Raw genomic sequence first — 19,773 nt, 5'->3', positions numbered from 1 at the left:
TATTCAATCCTCAGTCCTCGTTTTTTTTTTTTTTTTTTTTTTTTGAGATGGAGTTTCGCTCTTGTTGCCCAAGCTAGAGTGCAATGGTGCGATCTTGGCTCACTAAAACCTCCGCTTCCCAGGTTCAAGCGATTTTCCTGCCTCAGCCTCCCGAGTAGCTGGGATTACAGGCATATGCCACCACACCCGGCTAATTTTGTATTTTTAGTAGAGAAGGGGTTTCTCCATGTTGGTCAGGCTGGTCTCGAACTCCTGACCTCAGGTGATCCGCCTACCTTGGCCTCCCAAAGTCCTGGGATTACAGGCATGAGCCACCGCGCCCGGGCAGCCTCAGTCCTCATTTTGTTGGGCTTCTCAACAGTATGTCACACCGTTGACCACTCCCTCCTTCTGAAGCCCTCCTTTGGTATCTGGGATTTCACGTGCTCTTTGTTTTCCATTGACTTCAGCGACCTCTCTTTTCCCTGTCTCCTTTCTGGACCCTCCTCTCTTCTCTCAGATCTCATAGGTTTCTTTTCCATAAACCTTCTCTGTGGGTGATATAATTTCCCAGTCATCTATAAGCTGCTTTCCCCAGTCTTGTGTAGTTAGTGGCTTACTTGATATCTCCCCTGGAGGACTGATAGACATCTCAAAAAAAATTTTTTTTTTTTTTTGAGATGGAGTCTTGCTCTGTTGTCCAGGCTAGAGTGCAATGGTGCGGTCTTGGCTCATTGCAACCTCTACTTCCCAGATTCAAGCAATTCTCCCACCTCAGCCTCCCCAGTAGCTGGGATTATAGGTGCCTGCCACCATGCCCAGCTAATTTTTGTGTTTTTAGTAGAGACAGGTTTTCACAATGTTGGTCAGGCTGGTCTCGAACTCCTGACCTCGAGTGATCGACCCGCCTCTGCCTCCCAAAGTGCTGGGATTACAGACGTGAGCCACGGCGCCGGGCCAGACATCTCAAATTTAATATGCCTTAAACAGAGCTCTCGATTTTCAGCTCTTGAGCCTGCTCCTCCCTGTAAACTAAAAATAAAACCCTAAGTCCCCCCACTGGCTAAGCAGACACGGTTGTGGCCAAGAGAACCCCAGGAAAACCTTAAAACTGAATTCCTGGCCATGATGAGATAGAGATCAGCTGTACCTTGTTATATCCCCCTCCCTTTTGTGGCTTAGACACAACAACTGACCAGCGTTAATGTTGAAATAGGGATTATAAGGGGCCAGGCGCGGTGGCTCACACCTGTAATCCCAGCACTTTGGGAGGCTGAGGCGAGTGGATCACGAGGTCAGGAGATCGAGACCATACTGGCTAACACGGTGAAACCCCGTCTCTACTAAAAATACACAAAAAAATCAGCTGGGTGTGGTGGCGGGCGCCTGTGGTCCCAGCTACTCGGGAGGCTGAGGCAGGAGAATGGCGTGAACCCGGGAGGCGGAGCTTGCAGTGAGCCAAGATTGCGCCACTGCACTCCAGCCTGGGCAACAGAGCGAGACTCCGTCTCAAAAAAAAAATAAAAATAAAAATAAATAAATAGAAATCATAAGATTGACAAAACAGACTGTTTGTGGCAATAAGATAACTTTTTTTTTTTTTGAGATGGAGTCTCACTCTGTTGCCCAGGCTGGAGTGCAATGGTACGATCTTGGCTCACTGCAAGCTCCACCTCCCGGGTTCACGCCATTCTCCTGCCTCAGCCTCCCGAGTAGCTGGAACCACAGGCGCCCGCCACCATGCCCGGCTAATTTTTTTTTTTCGAAACGGAGTCTCGTTCTGTTTCCCAGGCTGGAGTGCTGTGGCGTGGTCTCCGCTCACTGCAAGCGCCGCCTCCCGGGTTCACGCCATTCTCCTGCCTCAGCCTCCCGAGTAGCTGGGACTACAGGCGCCCGCCACCACGCCCGGCTAATTTTTTGTATTTTTAGTAGAGGCGGGGTTTCACCGTGTTAGCCAGGATGGTCTCGATCTCCTGACCTCGTGATCCGCCCGCCTCGGCCTCCCAAAGTGCTGGGATTACAAGCGTGAGCCACCGTGCCCGTGCCCAGCCCTGTATTTTTTTTTTTTTTTTTTTTTAGTAGAGATGGGTTTCACCGTGTTAGCCAGAATGGTCTCCATCTCCTGACCTTGTGATCCGCCCCCCTTGGCCTCCCAAAGTGCTGGGATTACAGGCGTGAGCCACCTTGCCCGGCCGTTTTTTTTGTTTGTTTTTTGTTTTGTTTGTTTTTGAGACAGAGTCTCCCCCTGTCCCCCAGGCTGGAGTGTAGTGGCGCTGTCACAGCTCACTGCAGCCTCAACTTGCCTTCCTGCCTTAGTCTTTGGAGTAGCTGGGACAACAGGTGCGAGCTGTCACACCTGGCTAAGTTTTAAATTTTCTTGTAGAGACAGATTCTCGCTTTGTTGCCCCAGCTGTTCTCCAACTCGGGGACTCGAGCAATCTTCCTGCCTTGACCTCCCAAACTGTTGGGATTATAGGTGGGAGCCACTGTGCCTGGTCTCCATGTCTGTTGTGTTTATCACTGTGTGGCTGACATATAGTAGGTGTTTTTTTTTTGTTTGTTTGGTTTTTTGAGACAGAGTCTCACTCTGTTGCCCAGGCTGGAGTACAGTGGTGTGATCTCGGCTCACTGCAACCTCTGCCTCCCGGGGTCAAGCAATTCTCTGCTTCAGCCTCCCGAGTAGCTGGGATTACAGGCACCCACCACCACGCCCAGCTAATTTTTGTATTTTTAGTAGAGACGTGGTTTCACCATGTTGGGGAGGCTTGTCTCAAACTCCTGACCTCTAGTGATTCGCCTGCCTCGGGCTCCCAAAGTGTTGGGATTACAGGCGTTAGCCACCATGCCTGGCCCATAGTAAGTATTTAGTAAGCATTTGCTGAGTAAGCATTTGCTGAGTAAGCAAAGATTACTCACTTCCAAAGACTTTGTCCTCTTTATAAAGGTGGTGGTGGTAGTATTACTTCCTCTCTTCTTCAGGTACATTACCTGTGCTGAATACACTCACTTTTATGGTGGCAAGAAGCCAGGTAAGGCATGCCGTCTTTCTGTTCCCTGTTGGGGGAGTGGTATTAAGGAACAGTGTCTTCAGGATACAGTGAGCTGTAAAAATAGACAACAAGAACATGGAAACTATGGTAGACAAATGGTCTGAGGACACAGTTCACGAAAGAGAAATATATTCAAGAAAGAAGAACATGCTTCATCTTAGTGGTGATTTTTGTAAAATGTAATTTAAAATATTCCCCGATGCTGGGAGCTAAGTAAAAAATAAGTAAGTAAATAAAATACAAAATTACATGTACATTTAAATGTTTTTTGTCTATCAAGTTTATAAGGAATAAAAAGAATGATAATATTTTCGGCTGTCAAAACTATCAAGACTACAATAACAAGAGCACTGTCATAATTTTAATGGGAGTAAAAAAGTATGCACTTTTCCCTGTAGGTTCTTTTTTGATGTACCCCAAGTGTTTTGGTTTATCTGTTAAAAGGTTTTTAATCCACAGCAATTGCTGTACTTAAAAATTTGCATGAACTTTTTCATAAGCAGTAACTGAATTGCTAGCAGGAGCACATAGATGAAATACTTTACAGAGTAAGATTTCTGTTTTTTATTTCATTTTTAAACAGATCTCCCACAAACAAATTTTCGTCGTTTACCTTTTGACCACTGTAGGTAAGAGTTTTTCGAGTTTACCTTTCCCTTGTAATTGTTCTCTGATCCTGTCTGATAGTGAATCTGTCCCTTGTGGATGTGGGGTTATGCGTAAAAGTGTGCCTTGAAGATGTGGCCCTTCAGTTCATGTTGGGAGAAGATGTAGAGTCCTCGTCATGATGTTAGGAGCTTGCCTTGGTGTTGGATCCTGCTCTGGTCCCTTCACCAGGGGTGGCACAACCACTATTGTAGTTGGAGGAGAAGGTTGGTGAGAGAGGGAGGTGATCAGGCTGCCCAGAGAGGGCTCCCTGGGACAGCATTTCAGGAGGTCACCATGCCAGGCTCAGCCAGCCGACATCCTGACCAGGGTGCATGGCAACTCACAAGGAATGACTCTGTCCTTTTTCAGTCTCTCTCTGCAGCCCTTTGTCTACCCAGTCTGCACTCCTGATGGCGTCGTCTTTGACTTGCTGTGAGTTTTTCCTTGAATTTTGATCTAACAAATGTGAGATTCTCAATACCTATTAAGGAAGGGGACCCTTGGTACCCTTGGGTAGGGCTCTTGGACACACAGAAGTAACAGCTAGGGCCTTGGGGACATGGCAGCAGTGCTGCCGTGACCCCTAGGCAGGCAGCTCTAGTTGTCAGGTGCTGCTGTCACTGCCTGGAATGGGGTAGACCACCCCACACCCCTCCAAGTGGGGGTCCTAGTGTTCTAATTGGACACAGTGACCTGTTTTAGAATGGTAATGAACTGCATATTTTTACTTTATGAAAGCAGAGCCGTAATTATGGCGTGTACCTTTTGCGTGCAGTATTTGGAAGCATTATGCCCAAATTTGCACTCCAGCATATGCTTCTGTAATTTTTTTCATGTTTCAGGCTCTTTTTTTTTTTTTTTTTTTTTTTTTTTTTGTAAGACAGTCTTACTCTGTCACCCAGGCCAGGCTGGAGTGCAATGGCATGGTCTTGGCTCACTGCAACCTCCACCTCCTGGGTTCAAATGATTCTCCTGCCTCAGCCTCCTGAGTAGCTGGGACTACAGGTGTGCGCCACCACGCCTGGATAATTTTTGTATTTTTAGTAGAAACGGGGTTTCACCACGTTCGCCAGGATGGTCTTCATCTCCTGACCTTGTTATCCACCCACCTTGGCCTCCCAAAGTGCTGGGATTACAGGTGTGAGCCACCGCTCCCAGCCTAATTTTTAAAATTTTTAGTAGAGGTGGTGGCTCACGCCTGTAATCCCCGCACTTTGGAAGGCTGAGGCGGGCAGATCACGAGGTCAGGAGATCGAGACCATCCTGGCTAACATGGTGAAACTCCGTCTCTACTAAAAAAATACAAAAAAATTAGCCGGGCGTGGTGGTGTGCACCTGTAGTCCCAGCTACTCGAGAGGCTGAGGCAAGAGAATGGCGTGAACCCGAGAGACGGAGCTTGCAGTGAGCCGAGATTGCACCACTGAACTCTAGCCTCGGCGACAGAGGGAGACTCCATCTCAAAACAAAAAAAATTTTTTTTAGTAGAGGTGGGCTCTTGCTATGTTGCCCAGTCTGGTCTTGACTTCCAGGCCTCAAGTGCCCCTCCTGCCTTGGCCTCCCAAAGTGCTGGGATTACAGGCATAAGCCACTGCACCTGGCCTGAAAATGAATTTTTAGGAAATTTTAGCTTTATTTTAGGAAAAGAAAATTTTACCACAGTCCCACTATCCAAGATAACCACTGTAAATATGCTAATTTTTTCTGAACTTAATTGTAGTAACATGATTGAGATAACACCGTGAACACTGTGAAGTGTTGACAGGTAACACCGTGTGGATCTATTTATTCACTTGGTTGTGATGAGAGCTTTTTTCCCCGTGTGATTCAGAATTCTCTGAAAGTATAATTTTTCTTTTTTCTTTTCCTTTTTTTATTTGAGACAGGGTCTCACTGTGTTGCCCAGGCTGGTCTTGAACTCCTGCGCTGAAGCAATCCTTCCACCTCAGCCTCGTGAGTAGCTGAGATTTCAGGCACACACCACTATGTCTGGCTTGAAACTATAGTTTTTGGTGCTAGCTTAGTATTTAATTGTACAGATGTATCAACATTTATGACAGGGAGTGGTGGCTTATGTCCGTAGTCCTAGCACTTTGGGAGGCTGAGGCAGGAGGATCTCTTGAACCCAGGAGTTTGAGACCAGCCTAGGCAACATGGTGAGAACCTGTGTCTACAAAAAAGTACAAAAATTAGCCAGCCATGGTGGTGTGCACCTGTAGTCCCAGCTACTTGGAAGGCTGAGGTGGGAGGATCGCTTGAGCCCCAGGGGTTGGAGGCTGCAGTGAGCCATGATTGAAACACTGCACTCCAGCCTGAGTGACAAGGCGAAACCTTGTCTCAAAGGAAAAAAACCCAAACTATTTACTTACTCGTTTTCACTTGTATTTTTTGTTGTTTATACGTAACTGCAGTAATAACCCTGAACATATTTTGAAACCTATGTATCCACAAATATCCCCCAACTTCCTGAGACAAGATGAGGAGCTCTTCTCTCCTAAAGTGAAGCAAGACCCCTTCACAGGCCTCTAACCTGGAAGCAGCCCTGCAAGACCACAGTGTTGTTACCATGTGGTGCCTAAGCACCCTGGTGATACTTTCTGTTCTCTCTTCCTTTCAGGAACATTGTTCCATGGCTTAAGAAGTACGGGACCAACCCCAGCAATGGAGAGGTAGGTGGCTATGCAGGAGTTTCAGTGATGCTAGTGAATGCTATCCTCTCACTTCTCCTTTTGTTCTGGTGGTTTTCATGAACACAGGAACATGGGAGAGAACCGTTCATGGGGCCCAGTGAGGAGGGACAGTCTTCTCCTCTCCCCACACCTGTTCTTTTCCGGAAATGCTTCCTGCCTGTGCACATGTATATACGTGCATGTCTTTTCTTGGGCCATAGCTGTGATCCAGTATGACCTCATCTTAACTTGATTCTATCTGCAAAGACCCTATATAAACCCTTGATTATATCCAAATCAGGCCACATTCACAGGTTCCCAGTGAGCATCAGTTTTGTGGGGACATTATGCAGCCTGGTTCCGAGGGAGATTTAGTGTATTTTACTAGTGACCTTGCCCTTCCTGTTGGAGTTACTTGCATGTATTCCTGCACCTCTTTCCTGTGGCCTGGGGCAAGAGCTCAAACTGTGCGAGACGGAGGGTCAGGACTCGAGCGGGCTCCTTGTGCTGGAGCTGCTGGGAGGGAGCTCCCTGGACAATATGACCCTCCCTACCAGGCCAGCAGGAGAAGCTGGCAGCCCATCTGTCTCAGCTCTTCTGGCCCTTGTGACGTTCTGGGGGCTGCAGGGTTCTGGGGACTCTTTCTAGATGGAGTTGGTGCTCCTCCAAGGCTTCCCTGCTCTCCAATACAAGGGGAACTTGGCCAGGTGGCTGGTTTTGAGTGTTCTTGGACCAGCTACTAAAGCGCGTGGCTTTTCTCTTTCAGATGCTTGGGTCGGGGGCTTGTGGCCTCGCCTCCTTAGGGAGGGCACTCTTCTTCCTTGGTCTTTGTCACTTGAAGACTGTGTTTCTGTGATGTCTGCTGCTGGGAGCCACATTGGATCCCAGGGGCTTCCCCCAAGGTCCGTGCCCCAGTCTGGGAAGTCATTCTCTGTTGCTGTTCTCAGCAGAGGTCCCTACTGCCTGCCTGTTCCCTGTGTGGCTGGGTGTCTGCCTCAGGGAGCAACCTGGTGGCGAGGTAGGGGTAGGTGGGGTTTTCCTGTCCACAGCTGCCCTCATGGCCCCTGCTGTCCCAGTGGATTCTGTCATTTGGTTGCAGCTGGGGTGCATTTTGCTACTTTGGGTGTTTTGCTTCACAGGTACTCTTTGGGGTTCCCAAACTTGTCGATTGTGCTGGCCCTCATACCCACAAAGTATGTTCTGGCAGTTAGCCACGCTGTTAGGGCTTACATGAGGGAGGTGCGGCCATTTCTTTGTTCCAGGCATCATGTTGGGGTGAGTCTGCAGGAGCGCCCCACACGTCTTTATCCTGTGCCTGCACCTCTCCCTTGGCCTGCTCTGGAAGGGACCTTGCTGTGTGCTTGCTTGGCCAGACCTATGGGTGTCAGCAGAGCCTTGCTAGCCAAACCTCTGAGGAGAGTTCCTGGGTCAAGGGCTGGCTCGCCCATGTGACTTTTGGGGGCTCAGGAGGAGCCTGTTGTGTGGGGGAGTCTCTCTGCTTAGGTCCTGTGTCTGAATAGGGACCCTGCTGGCCCTCTGGTGGTCTCCTCCACACCTGTAGTGATGTAGGGAGGTGGGGGTAGTTGAATGACAAAGGAAGGAACGAAGGTGGTTGGAGGAGCAGATGTGGTCAGTTGGATTGGCCAGCAGCAGGCAGGGCCCACGGAGGGCAGGGAGGGCAGCTTAAGGACCTGCTGCCAGCTTAGGGCCCAGCCCCAGGAGGCTCCCCCTGCGTCTCCCCTGGGCCTGGGCAGGCATAGCTGGGCCCAGCCCACACCAGGTGGTAGCAGCTGCTGGGTTATGGCCTTGAGTGAGGTGCTCCCCAGCAGCACATAGCTCTGCCTCCCTTCCAGGGTCTCCCCACAGCCCCACCCCCAGCAGTTCCCACCTCCGGTTGTCCAGACTTTGTTTTATGGGAAAGTTTGCTGCGGAAGAGCTGCACTGCAGACACACCACAGAAACTGGAAACGTTACCTGCCACCTGGAGTGGGGGAAATAAGAAGAAAGAAAAAAACATCCAGAAACAGAAAATAGAGTCCAATCTTCCCAACACAACCATTCTTAGCATTGGGGTGTATTTCTTACTTTCTCCCCACTTTTAATGTTTTGTTTTTCTTAAATATTCATATGACAGAGCACTTTGGGAGGCTGAGGTGGGCAGATCATGAGGTCAGGAGATTAGCCTGGTGTGGTGGTGTGTGTCGGTAGTCCTAGCTACTCGGGAGGCTGAGGCAGGAGAATCACTTGAACCAGGGAGTGGGAGGTTGCAGTGAGCTGAGATGGTGCCGCTGTACTCCAGCCTGGTGACAGAGAGGGACTCTGTCTGTGTGTCCCACCACTCTAGCTGAAGAAATATGTTCACTTTTTAATTTTAGAAGTAATCTGTGCTCACCATAAAGACGTCCAAACCCTACAGAAGTATAACACACACCACCACCCTGTGGCCTGGTCCTCCTGCTCTGGGTCACCCGTGACGGCTCTTCTCAGAGTGTGGTGGGGGTGCCACATAAACACAACCGCCCGACGCCATCCTGCAGCCCCCATGAGGTCCTTGCAGGGTCTTGGGGCCTTCCCTTTTGTCCAGAGCTGCATAGGGTTGGCTAGTCAGAGACTTTTCCTGCCTGTCTCTGTCTGACGCCAGCATCTCTGTGCATCAGTTACTTATTCATTATCATTAATTATTAACTGTGCTTCTTCCAGAAGCTGGACGGGAGGTCCCTGATTAAGCTGAACTTTTCCAAGAACAGTGAGGGTGAGTGGAACTATCACAGCCAACTCTGGGCTTGGCCTGCAGACCCAGCTCTCACCAGTTTTCATACGGAATCAGTCATTGCTTTCTGACCAAGCTAGACACCTGCTTTTAATTCCACAAAAAGTGTCACAGGGCCGGGTGCAGTGGCTCACGCCTGTAAACCCAGCAGTTTGGGAGGCCGAGGCAGATGGTTCACGAGGTCAAGAGATCGAGACCATCCTGGCCAACATGGTAAAACCCTGTTTCTACTAAAAATACAAAAATTAGCCGGGAGTGGTGGCAGGCACCTGTAGTCCCAGCTACTCGGGAGGCTGAGGCAGGAGAATCTCTTGAACCCAGGAGGCAGAGGTTGCAGTGAGTCAAGATGGTGCCACTGCACTTCAGCCTGGCAACAGAGCGAGACTGTCTCAAAAAAAAAGGTGTCACAGGATTTCTTCTCAAAGGTCTGGGTAGTTTTAAGCTGGGGGAGGGTGGGGGCAGAACTTGTGGTGTTGGGAACTTCCCGCAAAGGCGATCGGGCCATTGTAAGCTGCTAGTGGGCACAGTTGGATCTGCAGGGCATGGGCCCCTTCTGGCTGAGGCTGTGGTCTGTTTGTTGTTGGAGGCAGAAGTTGCTCATGCTCAGAACCAGGGCAGCGGCTAGGTAGGGAATGTGGGTGGTCTGGAGGGATTTGTCCAGTAGCTCTTGGGCTAGGCTTTTCTTTGCCACGGCTCATAGAGCCCAGCTCAGTGCTGCGGCTCCTGCTTCATGCCTGTTACACACCTCCCGCTGTTCTTGTGGCCAGAGGCCTGAATGAGTTGTGCAGCCCACCCCTGCCCAGGTGGTGATCTTGTGCTAGGTTCTAGCCCAGGTCTTTTGCCCATGGAGATGCCATGGTTTAGGGGTTGTCCTTGCTCACTGGTGCATGCATTCCAGGGAGATGCTGTAGCACCTGAGGCCAAGGCCCTTTTGCCCCGCTTATCTGAGCCCAGAGCCCGGTCCCCAGTCGGTGCAGCATTTGCAGGTGAATGAATGGGTGAACCCCAGCATGTCATTGACATCGGTGGAGGACATGGCGCTCCACCCTGGTGGCTGAGGGTGGGCTGCCTCCCCTTCTGTGATCAGCAGTGTGTGTGTGTGTCTCTCATTCAGCAAGTATTTGTTGAGTGCCTGCCACGTGCAGAGAGCACAACAGGCTGCGTCTCTCCTGAATGAGAGGAGCGTGCATTCTGGTAGGGGAGAACACCAGAGAGCAGCTCAGCAGGGTGTGCCAGAGGCTGCTTGTGTGTGGAGAGCACAGCAGGGGGAGGGGAGAGGGCTGCCCTGACCCGCTGCAGGGAGGGAGAGCCGTGTGGGCCTCAGGGGAGTGCAGGGCCAGGCCGATGGCACAGCCAGTGCAAAGACCCTGAGGTGGGCACACACTCAAGGGTGTCTGTTCCCAGCTGGGAGTCCAACGTGGCTGGAACAGCGTGTGCTGGCGGTGGAAGCAGGGGATGTGGTGACACAGGTCAGGGGTGGGGATGGGGTGCAGAGCAGTCCTGTGGGGCCTGGGAGCCACAGGAGGACTTGGGCTTCTGCTCCAAGATGGGAGCCACTGAGGGAGGAATGAGGTCCGGCCTTTTTTTTTTTTTTTTAAACTTTGACCTGGCAGTCAGCTTCTTTTGTTTTGTTTCCTTTTTTCTTTTGAAACGGGGTCTCTGTCACCCAGGCTGGAATGCAGTGGCACAGTCTCAGCTCACTGCAACCTCTCCCTCCTGGGCTCAAGAAATCCTCCCACCTCAGCCTCCCAAGTAGCTGGGACTACAGGCACTACCACTGCACCCAGCTAATTTTTGTGTTTTTTGTGGAGACAGGGTTTCACCATGTTGGCCAGGCTGGTCTCGAACTCCTGGGCTCAAGTGATCCACCTGCCTCAGCCTCCCAAAGTGCTGGGATTACAGGCGTGAGCCACTGTGCCCGCCTGTTTCTTTGTTAATTGGAATTCCCTGTGCGTGAAAGTGGAGAGAGGAGGTGTGATGCGCCTCCCCTGTGCCCATCACCAACTCCAGCCCCGTCTCCCATCTGTGCAGTTCTGTCTTTGCTCCCACCAGTACCCCCTTGCATGATGCTGAAGCCCCAATTTAAAAAATAGTTTTCACATCCGAAGGATTTTTGTTTGTTTGTTTTTGAGACATGGTCTTGCCCTGTTGCCCAGGCTGGAGTGTAGTGGCATGATCAGAGCCCACTGTTGCTTCGACCTCCCAGGAGCAGGTGCTCCTTCCACCTCAGTCTCCCAAGCAGATGGGACCACAGGCATGTACTACCATGCCCAGCCAATTTTTTTGTTTTTTTGAGACGGAGTTTCGGTCTTGTTGCCCAGGCTGGAGTGCAATGGCGTGATCTCGGCTCACTGCAACCTCCGCCTCTTGGGTTCAAGCGATTCTCCTGCCTCAGCCTCCCGAGTAGCTGGGATTACAGGGATGTGCCATCACACCTGGCTAATTTTGTATTTTTAGTAGAGACGGGGTTTCTCCATGTTGGTCAGGCTGGTCTCAAACTCCCGACCTCAGGTGATCCACCCGCCTCTGCCTCTGAAAGTGCTGGGATTACAGGCGTGAGCCACCGCGCCCAGCCCCAGCTACTTTTTTAATTTTTATTTTTGTAGAGATGAGGTTTCCCTATGTCACCCAGGCTGGTCTTGAAGTCCTGGGCTCAAGTGATCATCCCGCCTCAGCATCCCCACACCAAAAAAACCAGCTGGCACCATGGTTTATGCCTGCAATCTCAGCACTTTGGGAGACCAAGGTGGGAGGATGGCTTGAGCCCAGGAGTTCAAGACCAGCCTGGGCAACATAATGAGACCTTGTCTCTACAAAACGAAACCTAAAAATTAGCCAGTGTGGTTGAGCGCACCTGTAGTCCCGCTACTTCGGAGGCTGAGATGGGAGGATTATTGGAGCTTGGGAAGTTGAGACTGCAGTGAGCTGCGATTGCGCCACTGCACTCCAGCCTGGGTGAAAGATCTAGACCCTGTCTCGAAAAACAAAAAACAAAAAAACAGGGTCTCAGCCTATCGCCCAGGCTTGTCTCAAACTCCTGACCTCAAGCAATCCTCCCACCTTGGCCTCCCAAAGCACTGGGACTGGAGGTGTGAGCCACCTCTAACTTGAGGCTCTAACTAACTTGAGGCTCTAACTTGGCCTCAAATCAAGATTTTTTTAAAGAAAAAGTCCCCACAAGGCCAGGTGCGGTGGCTCACGCCTGTAATTCCAGCACTTTGGGAGGCCGAGGCGGGCGGATCACGAGGTCAGGAGATCGAGACCATCCTGGCTAACAAGGTGAAACCCCGTCTCTACTAAAAAAAATACAAAAAATTAGCCGGGCATGGTGGCGGGTGCCTGCAGTCCCAGCTACTCGGGAGGCTGAGTCAGGAGAATGGCGTGAACCCGGGAGGCGGAGCTTGCAGTGAGCCGAGGAGATCATGCCACTGCACTCCAACCTGGGCGACAGGGCAAGACTCTGTCTCAAAAAAAAAAAAAAAGAAAAAGTTCCCACAAATACATGTGGTTGATGTCTCTGAGTCCCCCTACTGCACTTACTTTTTTATCCCCACAAGTGGGCACTTCTTTGACAGGGCCTCTGGCCACTGGGTGGGGACTTACAGGCAGAGAGACAGTAACCAAAGCCAGGTGCAGTGGCTCATGCCTGTAATGCCAGCACTTTGAAAGGCTGAGGCAGGCGGATGACTTGAGGTCAGGAGTTCGAGACCCGTCTGGCCAACGTGGTGAAACACTGTCTCTACTAAAAATACAAAAATTAGTCGTACATGGTGACGCACGCATGCCTGTAGTCTCAGCTACCCGGGAGGCTGAGGCAGCAGAATCGCTGGAACCCAGGATATGGAGGTTGCAGTGAGCCAAGATTGCACTACTGCACCTCAGCCTGGGTGACAGAGCAAGACTCCCTCTCAAAACAGAGCAAAACAAGGCCGGGTGCAGTGGCTAACACCTGTAATCCCAGCACTTTGGGAGGCCGAGGTGGGCAGATCATGAGGTCAGGAGATCGAAACCATCCTGGCTAACATGGTGAAACCCCATCTCTACTAAAAATACGGAAAAGTTAGCTGGGCGTGGTGGCAGGTGCCTGTAGTCCCAGCTACTCGGGAGGCTGAGGCAGGAGAATGGCGTGAACCAGGGAGGCGGAGCTTGCAGTGAGCCGAGATTGCGCCACTGCACTCCAGCCTGGGTGACAGAGCGAAACTCCAACTCAAAAAAAAAAAAAAAAAAAAAAGAGCAAAACAAAAAAAAGACAGTAGGCAGGCAAGGGGATGGGTGGTTCTGAAGGAAGAGCTGACCAGGGGGCTGGCGGGGGATGTGGGCGAGAGGAGGTAGAGCTGTCAGGGCTGGAGCATGGGTTGTTTCCTGCCGAGGGCCAACTTCAGTAGGAGGAGGAGGCTAGCATGGTGATCACCCAGGGGTGGGCTGGAGGATCTGAGGAAGACGATGCAGGGATTGGGTCTTGCAGGATGAATAGGAGTTTCCTAACGGTGTGGAAGGGCTTGAGGGGGTGAGCAGCTGTCCCCATGGTTCCCTGCTTTGGCAGCTGACATGGGGTTCCACCTCCTCCCATTGCTGACTTTGGCCGAGTTCTGTCCTGCCCTGGCCCGCTGCGGTCCTCATTGGGAAGTTCACAGCCCGCAGAGGTGACTGGCCTCCCTGTGTGTGCCTTCTCTCTAGGGAAGTACCACTGCCCAGTGCTGTTTACTGTGTTCACCAACAACACCCACATCGTGGCTGTGAGGACAACCGGCAACGTCTACGCCTATGAGGTGTGTCCTCGCACCAGGGCCTGGAGGCAGCGCTGGGGAGATCTCTACTGTGTGTTCCTAGTATACACTGGCTGGGCTGTGTGCTACGGGTATGGCCTGTCCTTATGGGGTTTACAGTCACAGCCACAGGCATGGTCATCTAGCAAAGCTCTGGCAGTGCAGCCTCCCCATTTTCAGGCAGGTCAAAAAAAGGGTTGGGGGAGGTGCATCCTTCGGAATCCAGGCAGTCCTGGCTGCCCAGCAGGGACCCTTAAACCCCAAGAGATCCTCCTGTGTCTTCAGCAAAGCCCAGGTGCTGGGAAGGCACCCATGTTCTGAGGACAGGCCTCTAGGGCTGTGAGGGGAGTGCTCGCCCCAGATCTGGATGGAGCCACTTGCCCCCGGGAGGGAGCTGTCCCCTGGAGGAGTTCTGGCAGGGAGTGGGTATAGGGAGAGAGGAGGCAGCCATGTTCACACATGGGTCCTCCTCTCAGGGGTGAGGCGGGGCAGGCCCCACATGGCAGGAAAGCCGACCTTTGCGCCATTTTCAATCCTGCACCTGGACGTTTGTGGGGTGTAGGTGGCCAGCGCTGCTCCAGGGGCCTTGGGGGCCACTTCTTGCCAGAAGCCTGCACAAATTGGCATGGTCAGTCCTCGTTAGTGGAGTGAGGGCTCTGCTAGACCGCACCCCAGGGGTGCAGGCATCTTGTGTGCACAGCCCCTGCCCACGGGGGCCTGGCAGCATACCTGTGCATGGGAGGAGCTTGGCGAGGCCTGCAGCAAGTGGGTGGGTGACTCGCTGAGTCTTTTTGCTGATCAGTGTGCAGACAAGAGCTTCCTGCAGGAAGGTTGCTGCCAGAGTGAACTGGCTCATCGTCTGAGGCCCAGCCAGCTCCGCCTTTGTGGGAGCCACTGCTTTCAGCCAGTGGGGTGTACACTGCTGTCTCTCTCATTCCTCACGCCTCTCAAATCGTGCCATGGTCAGGGCCAGCTCCAGGCCTCCCTGCTTGCAGTCCCTTGTGCCAAGGCTTGGGGCAGGCATTGTAAAACCACTTCCTCCTGGCTATAGGCAGTGGAACAGCTAAATATCAAGGCCAAGAACTTCCGGGACCTGCTGACTGACGAGCCCTTCTCCCGGCAGGACATCATCACCCTCCAGGTGAGTGTCTCCTGCCTGCCTGCCCCAGCTGCCTTCAGCACCTGTAGCCAGCCCAGGCCTCTACAGGGCTGCCTCCTCAGTCTAGCTCTTACATCTCCTCCCCGATCCCCTACCCGCATGTCAGGGCCCCTCATATCTGTCCTCAAAGCCACCTGAGGCATCTGAATGGCCACTCTGCAGGCCTGGCTCTGCTTCGGCGCCTCGAGGGCAAGAGCTGGCATGAGCTCTGCAAAGACCCTGTACCTGGCACAGGGCTCCCTCCCTGCAGGTGTCAGAGAACCCCAAGTGAATTAATGAAAAACACTGACTTAGAAAAGCAGGTGCTGGCTGGAGCGTGGCCTGCTGAGTCAATCACCTTTGTGGCTTGTCCCATTCTAACCAGAGGTTGGCCCACGGCTGCCCATGTTCCGGTCCGATAGCTCCCTAACAGCGACGAATGCTCGTTAGCCATGTGCCTGGAGGAAGGTCACAGCTCAGCCAGCAGCTAACGAGGCTGTGTCCCTGTCCCTGCCCCTGTTTGCTGCCCTGCCTGGGGCAGACCACCTCCTCCGTCATGCCCTGCTCGACTCCTCCAACCTCAGTGTAGCCCTGGCCTCTTCCGTACCTCTGACAGCTGGCTGTCCTTTGCTGCAGTGGCTGCCATTTGGCCGCAGGCTGGGTTCACTCTGCCGGGCATTCTCTTTTTGCCACAGGACCCCACCAATTTGGACAAGTTCAATGTCTCTAACTTCTATCATGTGAAGAATAACATGAAAATAATAGACCCAGGTATGTACACCTAGGGGCTGGGCTAGGTGAGGGGGCTTTTGGGTGAAACTGGGACAGTGCTCCCTGGGTAAAGCCCCCCTTTCCTGGAGGTCAGGGGGTCCCAGCCCAGACAGGCCCTGCATTTTCTGAACCAGTGTTGAGAGAATCCGAGCCAACTGCAGCCTCAGAAACAACGGGCAGGATAGACTTGCTGCCCTGCCAGGACACCTGCTCAGGTTCCCCTGCTCCCTGCAGACTGGCCGGTGCTGTCAGTGGGCAGGTGGTGGGGTGACGGGGTCCTCCTGTTTTCCTGGCCTCTGATGGCTGTCCTGCAGCCTTGGAGGAGCCAGCAGGACTCATGTTCAGAGGTCACTCGGCCTTGCGCTGCAGAGCAGTGGCCTGGGCACTTCGTGAGCATTGTATGAACAGGTTTTAGGGAGGCTGAGAACGTGAACTGGGGGAAATTTGAGTCAGGAGAGCCTGAGGTCAGGGTTGGGGCTGGGCCATGTCTGTACTCTCTGCACAGGGATGCCAGCCCGTTGCCACAGAGTGGGCAGCTGTCCAAGGCCCAGTAGGCAGCAGGCACCCTCCTGAGTCGGCAAGAATGGGTGATTTCACATCTGGAAAGACCCCCAAACACTTCTATTATTTTAAATAAAAATAACCTTTAAAATTACAGAAGCAAAGCAACTGGGTGTGGTGGCTTATGCCTGCAATCCCAGCACTTTGGGAGGCCAAGGCAGGCGGATCGCTTGAGCTCAAGAGTTCAAGACCAGCCTGGGCAACATGGGGACACCCCGTCTCTACAAAAAAATAGAAAAATTAGCTGGATGTAGTTGGCGCGCCTGTAGCCCCAGCTACTTGGGGGGCTGAGGCAGGAGAATCGATTGAGCCCAAGAGGTGGAGGCTACAGTGAGCTGAGATCTTGCAACTGCTTTCTAGCTGGGGCGACAGAGCTAGACCCTGTCTCAAAAAAAAGGCCGGGCGTGGTGGCTCATGCCTGTAATCCCAGCACTCTGGGAGGCCGAGACAGGTGGATCACGAGGTTACAAGATTGAGACCATCCTGGGTAACATGGTGAAACCCCGTCTTTACTAAAAATACAAAAAAATTAGCTGGGCGTGGTGGCGGGCACCTGTAGTCCCAGCTACTCAGGAGGCTGAGGCAGGAGAATGGTGTGAACCCAGGAGGTAGAGCTTGCAGTGAGCTCAGATCACGCCACTGTACTCCAGCCTGGACGACAGAGCGAGACTCCATCTCCAAAAAAAAAGCAAAGCGCATACTCTAAAAAGATTAGAATATACAGATAAATATAAAATATATAAATCAACCTGAAGTCCATCCTGAGACCCTTGTGAACTGCCTGGGGAGCCCTTCAGGCCTGTAGCGGGGCACTGTGGCATTCTGTGGCTGGCAGTGGCACGGTGCCTGCGCCATGGCTGGACGACCCTGGCCTATTCTAGATCTGTGTCCCCAGCACATGTGTGTGGGGAGGCTACTGGGGGGTTCGGCAGCTCAGGGCCATGCTACTGTTTTGTAGATGAAGAGAAGGCCAAACAGGACCCGTCTTATTATCTGAAAAATACAAATGCTGAGACCCGAGAGACCCTGCAGGAGCTCTACAAGGAATTCAAAGGGGATGAGATTCTGGCAGCCACCATGAAGGCCCCGGAGAAGAAGAAAGTGGACAAGCTGAACGCTGTGAGTGGCGGAGGGCACTCGGCCAAGCCCAAGCCCCGTCTCCCTGCCCATCTCATGGCCTCTTGGAGTGGTCCTGGGAAAGGGGCTCATGGGGGCCTGGGGTACACGGCAGGGAGGCAGCCAGGATCCCCCAGAGCTGTGGTGCCCCTGATGGCTCTGAGTGCACAGCCCTGGGGCTGCCCTGAGGCACATAGAATCTGAGAAGGCAGAAGGGGAGGGGTTGACGTCCACACTGGTCGTTGAAGAACCAAGGGGTATGTGGGGGCATGTAGGGGAGATCTCTGCCACAGAAGGTCTGCCTTGTGCTGTGGTCCCAGCCTGAGCTCAGTAGCCAGGGCAGGCACGTTGAGTGGGCACATGTGGTTCTGTGGTGGCTGGGAGGGCAGGGCCCGATGTGCACTGGGGCCCAAAGCCATGCCAGGGAGAGTTGGGGTGTTTCACGGTCTGCTGCGGTGCTGAGGTGGACGGCATGCCTGGGACTGCACGGTGCTGCCTGTCTGGGGCTGTCGTGTTTGCTTCTTGCTCCTATTCAGGCAGAGCGTGGGGATCTGGAGCTAGGGGGAGTGTAGAGACATGGGCAGGTAGCTCTGAAGTTCTCCTTCTTAAAGAATTATTCAAATTCTGGAAAATTTGAAAAAGAAAGCTTGTTGTCCAGTGTGTCACCCCCTCTAACACACTGCCCTTAGCACTTTGATATATTACCTTTTTTTTTTTTTTTTTTGGAAACAGGATCTTGCTATGTTGTCTAAGCTGGTCTTGAATTCCTGGCTTCAAGTGAGATCCTCCTGCCTTGGCCTCCAAAAGTGCTGGAATTACAGGTGTGAGCCACTGTGCCTGGCTTGTATTTTCTTCTGATGGGAGAAACCCCGTTTTCTTCCTCTATGATAAAAAATAACATTTATTGGGGCTTTTCCCCGACCCCTGATTAAATATGTAATGTGTTTAGTGTAGAAAGTTTGAAACTTTTAAAAAGAAATGAGGCCAGGCATGGTGGCTCACACCTGTAATCCCAGCATTTTGGGAGGCTGAGGCAGGAGGATTGCTTGAGGCCAGGAGTTCAAGACTAGGTTGGACAACATAGTGAGACCTTATCACTACAAAAAATCAGCCAGGCGTGGTGGCATGCGCCTGTCGTCCCAGCTACTCAGGAGGCTGAGGTCGGAGGGTCACTTGAGCCCAGGAGTCGGAGGCTGCAGTGCACCAGGATCACACACCACTGCACTCCAGCCTGGGTACAGAGCAAGACCTTGTCTCATAAAAAAATTAAAATAAAAATAAATGAGAAGTCAGCCATACACTCCTAACCCTGAGGTGGCCAGTCCTGTGTGGTATTTTATCTCCAGGGTTTCACCTGATATCATGAGTCGGGACCCAGTTGAGGCCAGGGGCCCCTGGCTCGGCCTAGCCTTGGCTTCTTCCTCCTGCTGGTTGGGGAGGCCCTCCTGGAGGAGAGGCACCAAGCAGGGCCTGGGGGGCAGGGGTGGCGTGTGGTTGGCTTCTAGGCAAGCGACACGTCCCCACCCACCTGCCTCCCATGGCACTGCTGAGGTGCCACCCTGGTTTCCTTGGCAGGCCCACTATTCCACAGGGAAGGTCAGCGCTTCCTTCACCTCCACCGCGATGGTCCCGGAGACCACACATGAAGCAGGTAGCCACCTTTGCCTCTGTAGCCACCTGCCATGTGACCCAAAAGTGGCAGGGGGTGGGTGTGCTCCCTGACTCCCACTTTCTTGGTCTGTCAGGGGCTCCCACTGTCACCTGAGTCCCTAGTCCTCCCCCTCTTAGCTGCTGAACCCCTGCCAGCCCCATGAGGCTGGGGTGAGCCTGTACGTGGCCTAAGCAGACCCTCGGCCTCCAGCTCCCCTGCTCTCCCCAGAGCTGGAGCCTAGTCCCCGCCTGTGTGTCTGAGGCCAGTGCTGCCTGGCATGGTGGGGCTGCCCCAGGGTGAGGGCAGGGGCTGAGCTGGGACCTCGGCTTGTAGCTGCCATCGACGAGGATGTGCTGCGCTACCAGTTTGTGAAGAAGAAGGGCTACGTGCGGCTGCACACCAACAAGGGCGACCTCAACCTGGAGCTGCACTGCGACCTGGTGGGTGTGGAGGCCAGCCCCTCCCCATGCCCCAAGGTCATCTCTGGGTCATTTAACAGCCATGTCTTAAATATAGGGCTGCCACTGGTATGTGCTTGTTGTAGGAAATTCAGCCTGTCACTAGGCGGGACCTGCAGCAGTGCCCTGTGTCCTTCCTAGGGGGCCGTGTTGGCAGCATGGCCTGTGCACAGGTGCCAGTGTCTCAGAGAAGGGGCC

The 19,773-nt window shown here is 52.7% G+C and overlaps 1 protein-coding gene across 2 annotated transcripts in view; it reads left to right on the top strand.

The window, feature by feature from the left end:
• PPIL2 (peptidylprolyl isomerase like 2) overlaps positions 1–19,773 on the top strand; it is a 30,682-nt gene that overhangs the window by 1,159 nt on the left and 9,750 nt on the right. For both annotated transcript variants that reach the window (XM_063722764.1, XM_024239673.3), the window contains exons 2-12: positions 2,959–3,008; positions 3,613–3,658; positions 4,047–4,109; positions 6,293–6,344; positions 9,045–9,096; positions 13,792–13,883; positions 14,932–15,021; positions 15,714–15,789; positions 17,309–17,469; positions 19,042–19,117; positions 19,451–19,557. In XM_063722764.1, the coding sequence (XP_063578834.1) occupies positions 2,959–3,008; positions 3,613–3,658; positions 4,047–4,109; positions 6,293–6,344; positions 9,045–9,096; positions 13,792–13,883; positions 14,932–15,021; positions 15,714–15,789; positions 17,309–17,469; positions 19,042–19,117; positions 19,451–19,557 (865 nt within the window). The remainder of the gene's footprint in view (positions 1–2,958; positions 3,009–3,612; positions 3,659–4,046; positions 4,110–6,292; positions 6,345–9,044; positions 9,097–13,791; positions 13,884–14,931; positions 15,022–15,713; positions 15,790–17,308; positions 17,470–19,041; positions 19,118–19,450; positions 19,558–19,773) is intronic.

This window comes from Pongo abelii, chromosome 23 (genome assembly GCF_028885655.2).
Source record: "Pongo abelii isolate AG06213 chromosome 23, NHGRI_mPonAbe1-v2.0_pri, whole genome shotgun sequence".
NCBI classification, from domain to species: domain Eukaryota; kingdom Metazoa; phylum Chordata; class Mammalia; order Primates; family Hominidae; genus Pongo; species Pongo abelii.
The sequence above is the reverse complement of the archived record's forward strand: the minus strand, read 5'-3'. Positions and strand labels throughout refer to the sequence as shown.